The following is a 20137-nucleotide window of genomic DNA, read 5'->3' as shown; positions in this document are numbered from 1 at the left end:
TGCTTTAGCAAAATTCAAGTTTCTAAAATGTCATGTATTTTTGTGTCATTAGCAAAAAGTCAAAATTTATAGGATTAGTCCATAAATGCTATTGATCTTGCTTACTGTTCCCTAAAACAGCCCAAGCTTTCTCACATCTGGCCCATTTCTTCAATGTGTCTTCTTTCTACAACACCCACCCTCATCTACACAAAGTGAGGCCCTACTCAGTCGCCAAGATTCAACTCAGATTTCACATTTTCCACAAAGGCTTTCTGGATCCCTCCGCTATAATCAACCACTAATTTTTATTTATTTTTTTTTAGGAAAATTAGCCCTGAGCTAACATCTGCCACTAATCCTCCTCTTTTTTGCTGAGGAAGACTGGCCCTTAGCTAAAATCCACACCCATCTTCCTCTATTTTATATGTGGGACGCCTGCCACAGCATGGCTTGACAAGTGGTGCGTAGGTCTGCACCCGGGATCCAAACCAGCCAACCCCACACCACCAAAGTGGAATGTGCTAACTTAACGGATGCGCCACCAGGCCGGCCCTAATCAGCCTCTAATATGAACAAAGCTAGCACTTTCTTTGCACTTCTCTTGTGTCGGTTGTTTTATTCTACCTTATATTATCATATTTGCCTACTAGTCCTATCCTCTTCCACGAGACCAAAAGCTTGACTCCATACCCCACCTTTAATAAAGAGTTTTATACATATCAAACACACAGAAGTTTGATTTCATTTAATCAAATCTGGATTTGTTTTTTCTATTTGACAGAACAATTTAATCTTGCAACATAGACTGCCATGATTTTTAAAATCTGGCCATGAATTATGACCCTCAAAATAATACTTAGCTCATTGCTTTCAATTTGGAGGTCCAGAGAAAACTATTATAAATATCTGAATGGATGGGTTTGAGCAGGGAAGAAATATTAGCTATGGGTGTCTACACAAGGCATTCACTATTCTGCTCTGCAGCCCATTGGCCCCACATAAATTCAGCAGCAGGCTCCAGTAAAGCAAAGTTTCCTGAGGTTCTGCAGAGGATGAACAGATTTCCTGAGTTAAAAATTAGGACAAAGGATTTCTGTGCCATTTCCAGGTGAGTTCCCACTTAAAATGAAGCTTTAAGTGGCAAGAAGTCTTAGAATAACTGGGACGTTTCAATGGTTGATGACTAGAGCGGTTGGAACCAGAGCTGTCTTTGAAAATGGAAGCTGTGTGATTATAGCATCTACATCTGCTTTTGACTCCCATATGAGCTTAATTTCTGCCTAAAATCATCTCAAAGACATAATGGCTTGTTGCTGATGGGTAGTGCACACATAGAAAATTGTAGAAAAGGAGCTTGGGCTTTTAGTAGATTGAACTATACAAAATTGCCAATACCCTATCATTTTTTGACCAATGAAAAGAGCAGTTATATATGATTCAAACTAACATTTTTTAAGCTCTAGTACTTCATATTATTTTAAAGTTATATTCTAGAAATTTTTTATTTGTAACCAAAAAAATATAATCCTTAAAGCAGTGAAAAATAGATCAGAGATTAAGAGAATGAAAAGACAAGCCACAGAAGAAAATCTGCAAAAGACATATCTGATAATGGACTTGTATCCAAAATGTACAAAGAACTCTTAAAACTCAACAATAAGAAAACAGATAATCCAATTTCAAAATAGGCAAAATATTTGAACAGATACCTCACTAAAGAAAATAGACATATGGCAAATAAGTATATAAAAAGATGCTCAACATCATATGTCATTAGGCAATTGCAAATTAAAACAACGAAATACCATTCACACCTGTTAGGAAGACTAAAAGCCAAAACACCAACAATACCAAATGCTGACAAAGATGTGGAGCAATGGGAACTCTCATTCGTCACTGGTGGGAATGCAATGGTATAGTCACTCTGGAAGACAGTTTGGCAATTTCTTACAAAGTTAAACATAGCTTACCACAGTATCTGACAATCGTACTCCTAGGTATTTACCTGAGTAAGTTGAAAACTTATGTCCACACAAAAACCTACATCCAAATATTTGTAGCAGCTTCATTCATAAATGCCCAAACTTGGAAGCGATCAAGATGTGCTTTAGTAGATGAATGTGGTACATCCATACAATGGAATACTTTTCAGCGATAAAAAGAAATAGGCTATTAAGCCACAAATAGACATGAATAAATCTTAAATACACATTGCTAAGTGAAAGAAAACAATCTGAAAATTCCACATAATGTATGATTCTAATTATACAACATTCTGAAAACTATGAAGACAGTAAGAGGATCAGTGGTTGCCAGGGATTCATGGTGAGGAAGAGAGGGACGAACAGGTGAAGCACAGGGGATTTTTATGGCAACGAAAATATTGTTCTGCATGATATTGTAATGATGCGTACAGATCACACATTTGTCAAAACCCATAGAATGTACAACACAAAGAGTGAACCCTAATGTAAATTACAGATTTTAGTTAATAATAACGCATCATTATTGACTATCAATTGTAACAGATGTACCACACTAATGCAAAATGTTAATAATAGGGGAAATTGGAGGTGGGGGTAAGTGGTGAGAGGGTATATGGGAATTCTCTGCACTTTTTGCTCAATTTTTTCTCTAAACCTAAAACTGCTCAAAAAAATAATCTATTAATTTTTTTAAAGGCTACATATCATATGATTCCAAGTATATAACATTCTAGAAAAGTCAAAACCATAGAGAAAGATCAGTGGTTGCAAGGTGTTCAGAGGGATAGGAGGAGGAAGGAATAGGCCAACACAGGGTTTTTAGTGAGTGGCACTATTCTGGATGACACCATAATGGTGGAAGCATGACATGCATTTGTTAAAATCTCTAGAACTGTACCACACAAAGAGTGAACCCTAACATAAAATATAGACATTCGTTAATAACTAAGTAGCAATATTGGTTCATCAATTGTAGCAAATGTACCAAATTAATACAAGATGTTCATAACAGGGTAACCGGGATGCATATACGGGAACTCTGTACTTTCTGTGCAATCCTTCTATAAACCCAGAACTGTTCTAAAAAATAAAGTCTATTTTAAAATTTTTAAATGTATCAGGGAGCACCCTTCTTTATTAAATCTGGTATGTGTTTTTTCTAATTAAGAAACTGTTCAGTGTAAAAAGTTCGAGTAATAAGAGCTAACACTTTAAAAAGCTATAGTTAAGAAAGGCAGTAAGAAAGGCAGATAAACAGCTGGGAAAAAATCTATCTTACTGGGAAAAAATAACAGAGACGCATTCTTGCAAGTGTAGGTTGTATGTGATTGCAATATATCTCTTTTTCTTTCTCCTGCCCTAGGGTTCAGAGGCTGGTGTACTGTTTTAGAAAAGCTGTGTAACAACTTTTCTCTGACTGATTTGAAAATATTGATACTGTTTTCACTAGAGGGATGATGCAAAGCTTTAGAAAAGTTACAGAAAAATGTGAGGGAAAATAAGTGTAAATGCCAGACTCCTGCACAGGGATCAAGGAAGGTCTAACTTCAAGACTTACCACTTTCATTATATTTTCATTTCTATGAGTTTTCATTGGTTCCATTTCAAATCTTTCTTTGCTATACTCTCAAAAGCCCCTTTTATTTCCTTAAATATATTAAGCAGACTTATTTTACATTCTGAAATTGACCAAACCAAACTGCAGCCTATGCGGAACTGATCCTATAGTGTGTTTTTTCTATTAACTCTTGTTTACAGCAGCTCATTTCCTTCCGTGTTTGGGGAGGGAGGAGTTTTTTATTGTAAATTCATGGTCGTAAACTTTATGTTTATGTATGTTAGGTCTTTAAGACCTAGATTTAAACTGTGTTCTTCCAGAGGGATGAACACAATTCTCTTCTACCAGGAGCCAGGACTATGTCAACCTGAGACTACTTTCAACTAAACATTCAAGTGGAAGTTTTTCAGGCCCTTAAAATAGTGTGAACTAAAACCCAAAACCTACCTTCATGCAGGCTTATAGGTAGAAATTCTCATGGGAGACTTTTTTCCCATTCTACCCACAACCAAAGCAAAGAGAGATAGGTAGACAGACAGCCAGATAATCTACCATTTCCTCTCCACAGCAGGTTTTTCCTAGTTCATCCACTGAGGTTTTAACTATTTGGTGTACCGACTCCACGTGGAAGTTGTGATTTGACCTCCTCAGCCTCAGGCTCCACCTCCTGAGCCCCCTACACACGGCCTGTTAAGGACCAGGCTTTATGCCATTGGAGATGAACAGACACCTCAGGGACAAATGCTGGCTCCAGCGGTCACTTACCCCTCCTGCTTCATACTGTCTTGTCATTTCTGTCCTCCAATGAATTCCCTTGCTTTTCTGCCAGCTTAGCCATGCCTTAAAAATTACTTTAAAAAAAAGACATTTTATCCAACATATTTAGGTTTGCTTTACTGAGAGGAGTTTCTCTAAACATCTAGTCTGCCATATGGCTGGAAATAGCACTCTCCTACTCAGAGACTTGGCGCAGGGGCTGGCTGCAAGGCCATGTTTTCTCTTATTTCTAAGTATGAAACTTTATATACTTCATAATCCCAGGCGGTATTTTCAGTTTGTTTCAGCTTTTTCCAACTTCCTTTCATGGCCATGGAAACCACACACTGGCCCCAGTTCCACACAATGGATCTGGTTCTGGTCCCGGCCTCACACAGACCACTTTGACCGCACATCAGTCAAACTTCTAGCTTCAGGTTTGCTAAGTCTTGTGTTTCTATTGCATTTCTCCTCCACAGAGAAATACATCTTCCTTTATTATTATGCTATGTCTTCTTAAATTTTCTACATAGTTGGAGCCAAGGTAGTATAAACTTGGGTAAATATATAATCTTGACCAAAAAACAAGATTAAGCTATTTTTTTCAAATAGAATTTTATGAGCTTTTTTTTTCAGGAGCATACATGTTTCCTCCTAAAACACTAGTGTCTGGTGTCAGTGATCAATGGCATCATATTAATCAGACAAGATGCTGAGAACAGGAATTTAATAGATAGAAGTAATCTCTGAGCCCACTAAACCAGAAAGGAAGGCCTCTATAGTTCTCTAAAATATATATGAGCCTAAGAACTGGAAACCAAAATTCCAGGGTAGAATCCAGTGATACCATAACACCACTATCTAGAAGGACATAGGTCCAGAACACATGAGGTGACGGTAAAGCAGGGAGAGGACAGCCACATCTCACCGGCTGAGATCCAAGAGGTAGGTTGCTCAGAAACATGGGCTTAACATCACAGATTAGAAATGGGCCTACACTCACTGCTGCTCAAAGAGGGGCCTGCTGGCCAGAGCTGGTCCTCAAACTGTTTGTTGCAGGTCTGCTATGCAATAAGGAGCTATGCCAGAATTTAAATCAACTATGTCACTAAGCAAACTTTTCCTTATGAAGTAAAAAGTGCATGGACTTACATTCTGGTAAAAGTTTCTTACCCGCCACCAGTAACAAAAAGTTCACTGACCATATTCATTGAAATCACTGCTTTAGATAACCCCGCTTTGGCCAGAGGTAGCCTGACACGGTAACAGGAAGTAGATCTAGGATCTGAAGGTCTGTAAAAAAATTGGCTGTAGCTGGCTGAGAAAACAATGAAAGAATTAAAGACTACATATGAATACTAATAACATCTCCACTGGGAATTCATCATCTCCACTGGGAATAAATGCAAGAATTTATTATACTAAAAGAACAATACTAAAAATGAACTTAGGTGTTGGAGAAAAAATTATAGTATTACCACCTCATGTTAACATCCAAATAACAGGATTAATTTCAACCTCTAAAATTGTCATAATTTTTCATTATTTATGCATTCTAATTTTATGTCATTACTGGTTAAATGTGTTGTGCATGTGTGTGTCTATAGTGTATTATAATTTTTTACAATACTTGTTTTACTTTATATAATCATATGTAATTATATCCTTCAATGAGATATTATTTGCTTATTTCTTGCAGTAGGTACATGCACATGTTCCATGTAACAACATCCATGGCACGTGGCCTCAACCAATGAACTTTGAAAAATAATTCAGAAAGCAAAAGGTGAGTTATGCTAACTAGCCTTATTATCTATTTCTAGAGATTCTGCTCAACAATAAAGCTTTAAGAAAAAACAGGTAATATTATAAAACAAAGTTGCCATCAAAATTTTCATTTTTTAAGATGACTTTCAAGATTTGGCACATTATCTATACACAATACCCACACCTTCTATACAGACAATACTCACACCTTCTATAACAACATCAAGTCTGCATTATCAGAACACATGAAGAATCATAATCCAGAAGAAAATATCCCTAATAATTTTTAAAATGTTGTATATAGGCAGAATACAAGGTATATTTATAACCTTTCTTGTTCCAAAATGTATTTGAAACTGAAATTGACTAACGTATTTTATAAATGAATTAAAAATGATAATTGAAACAAAATAAGTTAATGAAAAACATACAACTATCCTTAACATTTTATCCCCAAAACAGTATAGCTAGTTGTGTTTTCAATTTATCCTACACCATATTCAAATATTATACATAGCTGATAACTTTAAAAAGGTTACCGGGCACTGGCCCGGTAGCATAGTGGTTAAGTTCACATGCTCTGCTTCGGCGGCCTGGGGTTCACCAGTTCAGATCCCTGGTGTGGACCTACACCACTCATCAAGTCATGCTGTGGTGGCATCCCACGTACAAAATAGAGGAAGACAGGCACAGGTGTTAGCTCTGGGCAAATCCTCCTCAAGCAAAAAGAGGAAGATTGGCAACAGATGTTAGCTCAGGGCCAATCTTCCTCACCAAAAAATAAATAAATAAATAAAAAGGTTACTACTGATTTATTCATTCTAGAATAATTCCTGAATACCAGCCATGTAACTGTAACTGCTACATGCTATATCTCAACCATTAAATGATACTATTCAGTTGCAAGAAGCTTTGTCAAGATTTCTGCATCAGATGATGTAGAAATATATGTGTTTCTAAAAATTTTATGTTCTACTTACTTGTTTCAAAATATGTTTCTTTGCCTATGATTATGAGAATTGTTTTTTTTTTGAGGAAGATTAGCCCTGAGCTAACATCTGCTGCCAATCCTCCTCTTTTTGCTGAGGAAGACTGGCCCTGAGCTAACATCCATGCCCATCTTCCTCTACTTTATATGTGGGACGTCTACCACAACATGGCTTGCCAAGCAGTGCCATGTCCGCACCCAGGATCCAAACCGGCAAACCCCAGGGCCGCTGAAGCAGAATGTGGGAACTTAACCGCTGCCCACCGGCTGGCCCCGAGAACAAATTTTTTAAGGTTTGTTTAACTGTTAATGTGCAAATCCCACTCTCAAAATTTCATAACCAATATTTTGCATCATTATTCACACACCCATTATGACCTGCAGAAGGAAAAGTAAAGGTTGTGAATTCTATAAAAATACCAATTTTATGTGTCAATGTTATCTTTTCATCCATCTTCCTAAAAGCTGTTAAAAATGAAAAAAAAAAAAAAAAAGATTAAATAACTTCTATAGTTCTGAACAATGTTACCACAGAGAGAATATAACTGCTTTTCCAACTCAGGCCTTAGGTAATGTGTGAATACCAAAGGACACTACCTAGTCTTCCAGCTCAACCACAAACATGTCAGGTTTGTTTGGCGTTCTGTTGAATTTGGAAAAGATGTGTAAACAGTTGGTAACAGTTAAAACCTTTTAGAACAAAGTCCATGTTCACGGGTGGCCCCAAATCTTAGCTGAAAATTGGCTGAACTATGAAGGTATGACTTAGAGAGGTTGGATTTAATGAGAAGTTCACAGGTTGAAGTGTCAAAAGAATTGGGAATTGGCCCAAGTCTACCGCTAAGTAATTGTGAGTCTTTGAAAAATCACATGGCCGTTCAAGACTTTGGTTTCTAATCCATGGGACTGGCCCATATGACCTCTAACGGCCCTTCAGCTCTCACATTCTATAATTCTGATTCTATGGCATGTTTAGCAATTGAAGGTAGATCCTCCATCCATTCACTGAGCGGAAGAAACCCTTCAGTCTTCTGATTGGAGACCATGTATTCTTATACTAGGTTAAACGGCAAAAGCATGTCAAAATAAGAATCAGAACACAAGGTTTTTTCATCCTTTGTGAATCACATTCTTATCCACAATGCTCAGCAACAAGGCTTAGAGTGCTAAACATTTTAATGCAATAATGACAATGCCATTCACCAAACAAGGCCAAGCTCAGTGGTTTCCAGGAAACCAAAAAGGGAAAGAATGTGGGAAGAAATAGCAGACTTCAAATGATGAAAAAAATGAATGAAGTTCAAACTGAGAATCAAAAAGAGACACAATACAGACCTGAAAAGTGTGGTCAATGCATTTAGAATGATTGGAACCATGGAAAGCTTGTCCTCACAATACTAACAAAACATCTTTGAGAATATTTTATCATTAACAGAGTCCATGAGATGAAATCAGACTGATGATTCTCAGAAAATGCAAAAACTAAAATGGAATTCTTTTTATTTATGAAAGCTAGGATTACTATGCAACTTCATTAAAGGCATTTTTACCTAATCCTGGAAGTTAAAGATGTTCTTCATTTAAAAAAAAATCCCCTGTCTTATTATCACAATGGAACACTCAATACCTCAGAATAATTAACCAAACAGGAATTATTGTTACTATTATTTAAATTACTCAAAAAGTCCATCATTACATTAAAAGGTTAAATGTATATAAATAAAACAATGAAATAATAAAATTACGACTCTCCTTGCTTTAGGAATAAAGGCAATTTAATAGAATGTGGAAAATAATAAAGCCAAACTATTAACATTTATATTCTATTTCCCTTCAGATTGTTGTCAGCATATGTACATGCACATTATATAGTTATAGTTGATACTTTCAATCTATCTAGAATCTTTATTTTTATGTTTTGTATTACCCATTTCTAACTAAAACTCCTTTAATGACAAAATCCATATACTTATCTTTATTATCCTACCATAGTATTAAATGGGTTAAAATGGGCTGAATTGCTCTGGCATTCTCCTATTTGAGAACATTTAAGTTGTTCTTGTTTTGATTGGTTTGGTTTTCCTTGAATGTTACTTCTTTGGAAACATTCCTAAGAGTGGAATTATGCTGCTCAAAAATATACATAATGTTATAGCTGTCACTGTAACCCTCAACCAATTGCTTTCCAGGGAAAAATAACCAATTTAAAAAGCTACCACTAATGTTCAAATATCGCTGTCCCCATCTCCACACCACTCCCACTAACATATAATTATGTCACATTTATCACTGTTTTTGCTGGTCTGGGATGTGTATAGAGCACAAAGCTTGTTTGAACATGATTTTAACCACTGGTAAGGCTGAACATTATTCCTTGTGATGACTCTATTTTTCCACATGCATAAAGACCACTTATTGAGAGACAATAAACAGCGATCTCTTGTACGCATCAATGCTTCCCATATTTTTAAACATTAATTTTGTTTACAAATGTAACACATGTATATTATGGAAAGCTGAGATATAGAGAAAAGTATGAGAAATAATATAAAAATCACCCATAATCCCAACATACTTTTCCCTTTAAATTGTGTATGTTGTAAAAAATGAATTTCCTTTTTTCACTTCCCTGTCCATCTCTATCCCCAGTAAAAGTAATCACTGTTAAGCATTTGGTATATATTGCTCCAGGATTTTTCTACGACTTTTTTTTTATATAAAAAGGGAATCACACTGATCGTTGTCTTATGCAGCAAGCTCTTTTGCCTTAATACTATATCACAGACATCTTTCCAAGATATACAGATCTGCCTTTCTATATTCTATCACTCTTTTGATAGCAGGATGGTATTCTATTATGTGTATATATACACATGTGATGAGACCAGGTCAAAAAAGGGCAAAGGAGTCCCAGCTGATAGCTGAGGTATATACATCACACTTGTTTTTTTTACTTTAGTTGTGGTCTCCTAGGTAATATTTCAAGTGATAGTCCTTTAAATCTCTTTGGGAAGTTAACATATATGATTTTTCTACCAAACCACCCCTCTCCTCCTTCTCCACAACAAACACACACATTAGTCTTCACCAGGCTAAATAAATACACTCAGTCCCATCAACAATCCTTCCTGTGACCTGGTTTTAAATCTCTTCCCGCTCCTTGTCATTCTACTATCCAAATCTGATCCATTTTCCTTACCTCTCCCTCAATGTGTAGCGTAGCGGCTATATTACATTGCTGACATACTGAGCTAATGCTAAAGCTTAGTTTCATATATGCTGCTTCTAGCAGGCATGGCTCATCCTTCCTTTACTTATGCAGCTGGTGTTCAGAGCCCCCGTATGCCCAATGAACTTCATGTTACCTTTGTGAGGCTCAACTTCATTTCATTGTGCCTACTTCCCCTAGCTCCTAATAGCTAGATCCACTGAGACCAACAGTTCCACTACCACCTCCAGACAAAATCAAATCCCACTTCCTCAACCAACCTGACCAAGACTAATGTGCATCCATAGCCTCGGCTTATCATCTGAAACATAGAATGACGTCACTTTTCCAGCCCTTATTGACAAGACAACCCTGGGATCCAGGTGGCTCCAAGAGTACCCCCAAGGGCTCCTACATTGCCCCTTAGCTCACTCTTTCTCCCTTCCACCCCTAAGACTGAGTATGGATTTGATCCTTATACCAGTTCAATGGCCACAGATTACTGCTTTTACTCAAATAAGCGATCTTGAAACAATGTTCCATTGCAGTATGGAAAATAAGACAAAACTGCAAAATCAGCAATTTTCAGAAGCTGTCATTCAGAAATCATATTCTCTGGTCCATAAGTAGCAGGCTAACTTTTTTATATATATAAAAGATAATCTCACATTCTCCTAAAAGGTGTTACTAAACTTCCAAAAGCAACTTTCAATACAAGATTTAAACCAATTAATACTAAATTAGGAAACACACAAACTGAGATTTAGATACTATAAATAACATTATCTCTCACCAAAAACAAGCATGCCAAGAATCACAAGCAAAAGGACAGAGGTCATCTAGCCCTGCTCCCTTGATTTTAAAGTAACAAAACCAAGTCTCTAAGAGACTAAGTGACTTATTCAAGGTAGCAGAGCAGGCTACCGACGATATTGAAACAAGGACTCTGGTCTCCAGATTCCCAACCACAAAGTACCTAGAAGTCTATGAGATACAATGGGCTTTACATAGTTTGAAGTAGACACAGTATCTTCCCTCAGAAGTATACACAGTATACAATACGATCCATAGGATATTATGAAACACTAAGCAATTAAATCATAAAGACAGTACGGATAACACCCTTGTGACTTTCTTGACCAGATACCAGTTTCTGAAATTGGTGACTATAAATATGAGAGGTTCCAAATATTCTGCCCATGAATATTACTGGTTATAACAAATTCATCACATTTTAATTAACAAAAAAACAGTATTAATCGTTAAAAGAAAAGCAAATAAGTGCCAGAAAAGCAATATAGCATACTTGTTAAAAACTAACCATTTGAATCATGTCTCTTCTACTTACTAGCTATATAACCTAGAATAAATTACTCAACCTCTCCGTGCTTCCATTTCTTCATCTATAAAATGAGGATAGTAGTTTTGCTTCATAGAATGGTTGTGAAGATTAGATAAGTTAATAAATTGTAAAGCATCTGGAACAGTGCCTGGCACAATAATTGCTCTTCTCTACCTATATCTTATCTTTTCCACTTAGATAACTACCAGTTAGATAAGATATTTACCTTATCTCTTGAAGTCTAGCCAACCTTCACATGACGCTGGAATAAAATATACGATTTCCTAAAAGACCCAGGTTTTGAGTCAAAAATTAAATAATGATAAAGACAGGATAGAAAAGAACAGATATACATCCAAGGCATACGGTAAGTGGTCAGAAATCAGGAGAATTGAATCATGGAGAATGGTAGGCTTTGTCTGCCTTGAATTGGTAGATGTGGGGTAAGAAGTGCCAACAGTTTCCAAAACCAGTCAAACCACAAACATTTTCTTGACCACATTGAGTTGGCAATGTGCCATCACCCCTACCACAACTATTGGCCAAGAGCCCCTCTACACTTCCTAACCTTCCTACTTCTTCTACTTCTTCTACATATCAACAGACTCAAGGAGAAAAATATCCCTCAGAAAATAAAAATAGAGTTCTCCTTGAAATACAATCCCGATTAAGTTTCCCATGAAAACAAAATGAAAACGAATGACAAAGAGAAGCACAGCGTGTTAATTCCCTTTAGATCTGTTGCTGCACTCTCGTTAGGCAGACCTTGAGTCAGGGCTGCTGTCCGTGGCTGGCAAATGGCACGAGCAGTTCAGCTGGATGTGATTATGTGGGGTGAAGAATCTCCATCTGGATGGTTGCACCCTCTCCGAGAGCTCTGAGGAGAATGGAATTTAGTCAGAATCACTTACCTGATGCTTACTCCCACAGAGCAGCATATAAAACGGACTAATGAGAGAAAATAGTGACCAGGCTGTAAGTGGCTGGACAGAAGGTGACAATGCTAAGAGAAGGATGATACAAGTAGGGACAAAAAAGAGAAGATTTTCAAAGAGTCATAAGGAACTGTGGTAAGATATGGCAACAAATCAGATGTACTGGTTAATACTTAATGAGGCTTGACGATCACCCAAGATAACAGGATTAGTAGGAGACAGCAGTAGGTAGCACTGGCAGTCATGACGAGCGCAGCCCTGGGAGACAGGATACAGGGAGAATCACAAGTTCAGCCTTGTCCTGTTTAATTTTAGGGAAAAGCCAAGTATCCAGTTGGAAACATCCTATGGATCGATGGAAAATCATAATAGAGAGCATTTCTAATTGGTTCAGAATATCAACCAGCTCACAGTTTAGTTGATTTAAGAGCCTTCTCTGATCAGCAATGATACACCTTTAAATGGCAAGCAATTAAAACATGAAATAGGCTCAAGAAGGATTTAGAATGTATTAAAATGAATGAGTAATAATATATTATGAGTTATGAACAAAAAGTAGGAGTGTTTAAGCTATGAGTTCAATATATAAAGATAATTTTATGGAGAACAACTACCAAATTTTTCCACAAAAAAAGAGAACATTTATGTCACTGTCAGACACAGAATATTAGGCATATGGATCATTATTCTGACTTCAGATAGTATTTTACAGGTTTATTACATTACATAAATTAAGTATAACACGACTTCAAGTTCTACGACTCATATTTTTAGCTTTTATTCAAATTCTTACTGGCAAATTCCCATGTCAGTTTTCTTGACAGATTTAACACATAAAAACTGCCATCTGAGTCAAAGGAGACTGAAGCCTTTTTTAATACAATCATTGGTTACAATTAAACTTTAAATAAAAAAACACTTACTACGTTTTCCTTCATCTTTCTCAGTTTTTCATCTATCTCTCTCAGCCGATTTTTCTGATCCCGATTCTCTTTGGTGTACCGAAGTGCCTTTTCTCCTGGAGTTATTTCCATGTTTCTGTCATCACCATTAAGGCCAGCTTCCTAAATTAAAAGTAGAAAAAATTTCACACACAGGCTGAACACGTACCATCACACACGGCTCCAAAGCAACTGAGCCTTGAAGGTTGGCTTCGCTTCTCCAACAATACTTTTTCTCTTCAAGATAATATTTATAATTCTCCAAACTCTTCCTATTCAAGGGAAAAAGGCCCAACCATATATAAAACAAGTAGGAAATAAGCTCAATCATCTGGAAAGCAGGAAGTTAGAATGAAAAGAGCAGTGGCTGGAAGCAGGGACCTAGACACGACACTGGTCCCAGCTCTGAATTTATCAGCTTGGAATCTTGGGCAAATCACAGTTTCTCTGGACTTCAAGATCATCATACATAAATAATAGGAAAAAAAACCCTGCCTATCCATTTTATGAGAGGCAGCTGCATAGTGAAGAAGACCTGGACTTCACAAAGTCAGTTTTTAATCCTGGCTCTGTCTGCCTGTTTCCTTTTTTTTTTTTTTTGTGAAAAGATCCACCCTGAGCTAACATCTGTTGCCAATCTTCCTCCTTTTGCTTAAGGAAGATTATCACTGAGAAACATCTCTGCCAATGTTCCTCTGTTTTATGTGGGATGCTGCCACAGCGTGCCTTGACAAGCGGGGCTAGGTCCACACCTGGGATCCCGGCCTGTGAACCCCGGGCCCCCGAAGCAGAGTGTGCAAACTTAACCACTATGCCACCAGGCCAGCCCCTATCTGGTTCCTGACTAAGATGGCCTTAGGGAAATCAATTAACCTCTCTGAGCTGCAGTTTCATTATCTGTAAAATGACAATAATAATAATATCTAGTCTAAAAGTCATCACAGTACATAGTAGGCATGTAACAAACCTTAGTGCCTAACAAATGTGAGTTGATTATGTCCTTTGATAAGAATAAGCATTGCATAATGAAAGTATTTCATTATTATCAGCAATACGTGAATTGACAGACCCATACTCTCCCAAAGTTAATCTTACTTCTAGGTGATATAAATGGGTATTTCTTGACAGTAAGTGGGTCCTATATCTATAACTAAACTTCCTTATCTTTTGTCTGACGGATCCCCTACTCTGTTTTGCCATGTAGGTGTCTGGCATAAATGCCATTTTTCAAGTTGCTCAAGCCAGAATCCTCCCACATTCTCACTCCTTACATGCAGTTGGTCACCAAGAACAGTCATTTTACTTTCTAATACCTCGTTAATGAAGGCCCTTCTCTCTTTCTCACTGCCTCCTCATTATTCACTTGAAACAGCAGTTTTCAAACCCCAGTGTGCTTCAGACTCACCTCCAGAGCCTGTGAAAATATTCACAGGCCCAGCCTCCACCCCAGAGATTCTGATTCAACAGACAGGGACTGGGGACTGACAACCGAAGCACTACTTGAGAATTTGAGAACTATCGACTTGAGCTACTGCTTGAGCCTCTGAACTGATCTCAGCACCACCAGTCTCCCCACTCATTCCACCCTTTGCAGAGAAGCCACAGGACAAGGTGCAGAGTCCTCACCCCGTCACGGCCTGGACCCTGACTCTCTCTTCAGTCTCATCTCCTATTTCTTGGGTCTCAGACCCAAAGCCTCAGCAATAATCACTACTGCTAGTTCTCCACCACTCCATGCCTCTTCCCTCCAACTCCTCATGCAGACTCCTCTTCTTTTAGAGCCCAGCTCAAACATATTTCCACTACAAAATGTTCCTGGCATCCTCAGGAAGGGCAATTATTCCGTTGGTCATTCCACGTGTTCCCTCATTGCACTTACCACACTGTCACTGCCCAGACAGGGACCATGACTGTCCCCACTCTGTATCCTAACATAAACTACAATTCTGAAGCAGTATAAGCACTGGCCAATAGATGGTAATTTTGGTTCTCAGAGCTCTGATCACACTCATGTTTCAGTGAAATTCATATTGTAGAAAATTCTAATGAGGAGACTATTAAAAGAGTATATCAGTTTCAAGCAGTGATTCTTGTACATTTTGTTTTCTCCAAAATGGGACTCACTTCTGGTAGCTCTCAATCTCTAGAAGCATCCAGAGGGTAAATTATATCAGCAATATTTTTCAAGAAGGAAACCTAATGTTAGGAAGGAGTTTAGAACAGATGATATCAAGGTCTCTTTGTAGCTCTAAGCATGGAGCATTTCATGAACTTTTATGAAGATACACCTACTATGAAGTAGGACAAACAGTGTCTTAGTCTGTTTGAGCTGCTATTACAGAATACCACAGACTGAGAGGCTTAGAAACAACAGAAACAACTGTATTTCTCACTGTTCTGGAGGCTGAGAAGTCCAAGATCAAGGCGCTGGCAGATTTAGTGCCTGGTAAAGGCCTGATTCCTAGTTCCTAGATGGTCATCTTCTTGCTGTGTCCTCACATGGCAGAAGGAGCAAGGAAGCTCTTTGGGTCTCTTTTATAAGGACACTAATCCCATTCATGAGGGCTACACCCTCATGACCTAATCACCACCCAAAGGCCTCACCTCCAAATACCATCATATCGGGGATTAGGTTTCAACATATAAATTTTGGCGGGACACAAACATTCAGTCTATAGAACATAACATGAGAATGGCAAACTGTGGTGAGGGTCTGACGCAAGCTGGGACAATCCGACTCTTTCTCCCTTGCCCCTGTCTCATGATTAGGTTTAGTCAATGTAGGGGGAGGAGTATTAAGAGATTGGAGAGCAGGAGGAGACAGAGCTTGGGGTACTTTTCCCTTCCCTGCTTTGGCATTATGCTTTTGGTAGTGCTGTATCCCTGAGGTGCCCACCAGGAGGGTTTTCTTAGATTCAAGTGAATATTCACAGTCAAAGACAAACAGAGGCCACACTTGGAGCCAGTCTACTCAGAAGGAGTGTTTTTCCTGTTCCTTGCTCAGAATTCTAACTGGTATACTATGTATGTGTGTGTATGTATGTATTGTAGAGAAATAAACTGGAAAGAAATTTTACTTGATGGTAAAAATCTTGATTATTTAATCTTATTTTTCTTTGATGTTTTTGTATTTCCTGAATTTTCTACAAAAACCTATATTAATTTCATAAGCATAAAAAGTCACTTTTTATTTTTAAGAAAACAAAAAGATTATTCGACCAAGGCTATTTTTGTTCTGCTTTGACACTGTGACTCTCTGTACCCAAAAGGCCTGAGGATTAGATTTTAGCCCCAGTTCTGCTGGTATAATCATCTGAGTACCTTCGAGCAGGTCACTTTCTCTTTCTGGGTCTCAATTTCTTCTGAGAAAGTTTCGTCCAACTCTAAAAGCTTATGAGTCTGTAATTCTCTACAGTTAGACCCAAGGATATATAACATCTTTCCCCAATCACGGTCTCTGATAGCATAACCATATAGTTTAAATATTTGAAGGATAGCATGTGATGAAAGCAGAGGCCAAGAGGCAACAAGAAAAGGTAATCATTGATTCTGGCAAAAATTGCCCAGTGGCATATTCAAGAAGCTCTGTGGTGCCAGGAGAGGTTCTATTGTCACATCAAAGTGCCAATCGGTACTGTCTGTTTTCATGATCATCAGGAAATATCTTGATTTCCTATGGTAGAAATGTTCGAGCAGATTCTCTGACCATCCATATCATTTCTGTGTTTCTGAAGCATACAGGAATGCTTTTATTCATTACAAGTAAAATTCAGTTCAGTAAAAGCTCTCCATGACATAGACAGAATATCTAAGGAGTCACAAGAAGAGAACCGTCCCTGAAGTCAATAGATATTTGTCGACTTAACTAATTGATTGCCAAGGGATTTTAAGTTCATCCTTAGAAAAATATCTGCAATGTTGACTGAGCCAAGAGAGGTCTTTGAAGCTAAGTAAACTCATTTCCAAAAGCCAAAGACAGAGGAAATTACATCGTCATGAGTTATCTGATATGCAAATAAGGGATAAGTCAAGGGCCAGAAAAATACAAACCTGCCTAAATAAAGCCAGCTTGCTTTGTGTTTTCAAGCCAATGCTATACTTTTCCACAGGCTTCTGCTATTTCCTGTCATCAGATGGATCATTTGCCTGGCAGTAGGGGAAAAAATCTTTCAGCCAGACTGTTTTTATCATCTTGGAATACTGCCATGCAATGAAAGAAACCTTGACTACACAGGAGGTTTAACATAGAAAAACAAAGAGATACAAATATAAACTTCAAAGTAATCCGTAAAACATAGGTGGCAAGAAAAATTCCCCAGATTTAATTGGGAACATTTGACAGGTTAGCATTAGAGGCAAGGACTCTGAAGTAACTTCTTATTTATTCCTCAACCCAGAAAACCAGGCTCTTGTGGCATACTTCTATGGTTTTTGGAAATGAGCAGACGGTCAATAAGATTTCTGTGCTTGTGACTAGCATACATAAAAAATTCCTAGATTCCTGCCCTCAACCAGCATATTGAGTAATCTGATGTTACCAGCATGGCCATTATTGGAACTCTGCAAATCCCTGGACTCAGCAATAAAATATCTTTCAGGAGTACATATCAAACAGCACTTTATAGTTCCTCAATTTTAGCTACTGTTGAAACAAGAAGAGACAAAAAGAAAAACGGTTAATTATTGCTGTCAGCAATAGTTTTCTCTTGGCAAGAAAAGAGATGAATACAACTACAATTTTCCTAAATCAAGTGTTTGTTAATTTTTTGTTGTCTTACCAGATTGTGTACCACTAAACAAATATATTAAGAACATGAAAATAAATCAAGTAAAGGAGGACCTTTATATTCAATTTAACTAGTTGGTTTTAAAACAAAGAAATGCCTGTTGTCGATGAAAGACATTTCTGAAGAACTTCTCCCAACTAGAAAAAAAAAATCTAACCATAAACTGGAATTCTAGAGTTAGTAAGACTGATTACATGAGAGATGAATAAATTACACTTCTTTACAAGAGCCAAACTGAATAGAATTTATTATTGAATCCAGTTGCTAAAGGACTTAAGAAACTGAATGCTGACATAACTCTTATATCTTAGATATTTCTGGAGAAAGCTGGAATCTGATACGGTTACATATAAGAAATACGGTAACTAAATTATAGAACATCACTCAATTTTACGGTGGGATTTACAATATATGGAAAGAACTAACTGATTTGTTGGAGGGTTAGGGGATGGATACAGAAAGGTATGCACAGTTAGACCACAGATCTTAAGAAAAAAATTGCTTCAATTAGGTCTCTTTTGCTAAGATGAAATAAAAATAAAAAGCAGATGTAAAAACTGCAACCACATTATATTATTCACATTACAGCAATAGCAGTAATATGCCATTCTTTCTTCTGAATGTGACCACATGTTTTGTTTTAAACTAAGGAAATCAGATATGTAAAAGCCAAATGCTGCTTTTAAAACATTGCCATAAAGTGAAGAGCCAGGCCAGGCCATCTATATGAGAACATCATAATCAGCAACCTCATAAGGAAAAGAAGATTTCTTATCTGCCACTTTCACAACAACCAATATGTCCTTAACCTCTGAGTCACATTTCTGGAGTCCCTGAAATTATTCTGACTCAGGTACGTTTACCATATCCTAGACTTATGTGCCTAGCAACTTTGCACCTTAGAGTTGCCATTGTCAGATAAGTCAGAAAGTCTGTGTATTTCAACTTGTTTGGGGAACTGGTTTGGTTTTTCCTTTTGAACAAAATAAAGAAATCTCCAAAGGAATTTGTTCAATATCATGCCTTCGTCGAATAACCTTTCCTTTCTCTGTGCTCTTTCAGCATACACTTTCTGTATTTTTCGTAAGATCAGTTCCCATATTATGGCACTTTTTGTTTAATTGTGTGGTCACTCCACAACTTGCTCTACATTTACATCCTACCCTCCAGTATCCTATGGGCTGCTTTAAGGTCAGAGATGAAGCCACATACTAATCTGGTTACTCACCAACCGCCGCAGCATCTCCTACGAAATAAGCAGTCATTCAAAGATGGTTTGATAGCCTATGCAGTGGCTGAGCAAGTAACATAAATGCATGAAGTAGTCCTCAGGGCCTATACTACAATATGTAATGGTGGATACTATAGTAAACTGGAGAATTTGTGCTCCATATAAAGCAGTAGTTGCTACTCAGTTCAATCCTGTAGTTTGCCAAGCAAGGATTCTGGCCTAATGTTGCCAGATTTTCTAATTTTTCAAGAGAAACTAGAAATTTGAATTTTTATATGAGTTTACCCAATTTTTAAGTGTTGGCTCAAAAAAAGTATAAACCCTATGTGGGCCAAAGGAAACCCATCTGTGAGCCAAATTTGCCCTGCAGCCCACCAGTTTTCAACCTCATGCTGTATAATGGCAGTCTTCTCCTGGGCCTCTGACCCTTTCTGCCTCATTCACTAGTTCTTCTTCCTCCTCCTGTCCCCCACTTGTGGAAATGTACTTTCTTGATATTATTCCTTCTGAATGTCCTTTCTCTCTCTTCTCTGAACCACCACAGCCCCTTGCTTATAGTCTTCTATGGTGCTACCTATGTTGTCTTATACCACAGTTATCTATGTATATTCTGCGCCTCCCACAAGGAAATAAGATCCTTAAGTCATTTATCATTAT

General features: G+C 37.5%; 1 protein-coding gene across 3 annotated transcripts in view; it reads right to left on the bottom strand.

The window, feature by feature from the left end:
* FSIP1 (fibrous sheath interacting protein 1) overlaps positions 1-20137 on the bottom strand; it is a 170126-nt gene that overhangs the window by 99784 nt on the left and 50205 nt on the right. For all 3 annotated transcript variants that reach the window (XM_014847335.3, XM_044765178.2, XM_070503614.1), the window contains exon 10: positions 13445-13585. In XM_014847335.3, coding sequence (XP_014702821.2) covers positions 13445-13585 — 141 coding nt within the window. The remainder of the gene's footprint in view (positions 1-13444; positions 13586-20137) is intronic.

This window comes from Equus asinus, chromosome 2, assembly GCF_041296235.1.
Source record: "Equus asinus isolate D_3611 breed Donkey chromosome 2, EquAss-T2T_v2, whole genome shotgun sequence".
Taxonomy (NCBI): Eukaryota; Metazoa; Chordata; class Mammalia; order Perissodactyla; family Equidae; genus Equus; species Equus asinus.
This window is presented reverse-complemented; position numbering and strand designations above follow the sequence as displayed.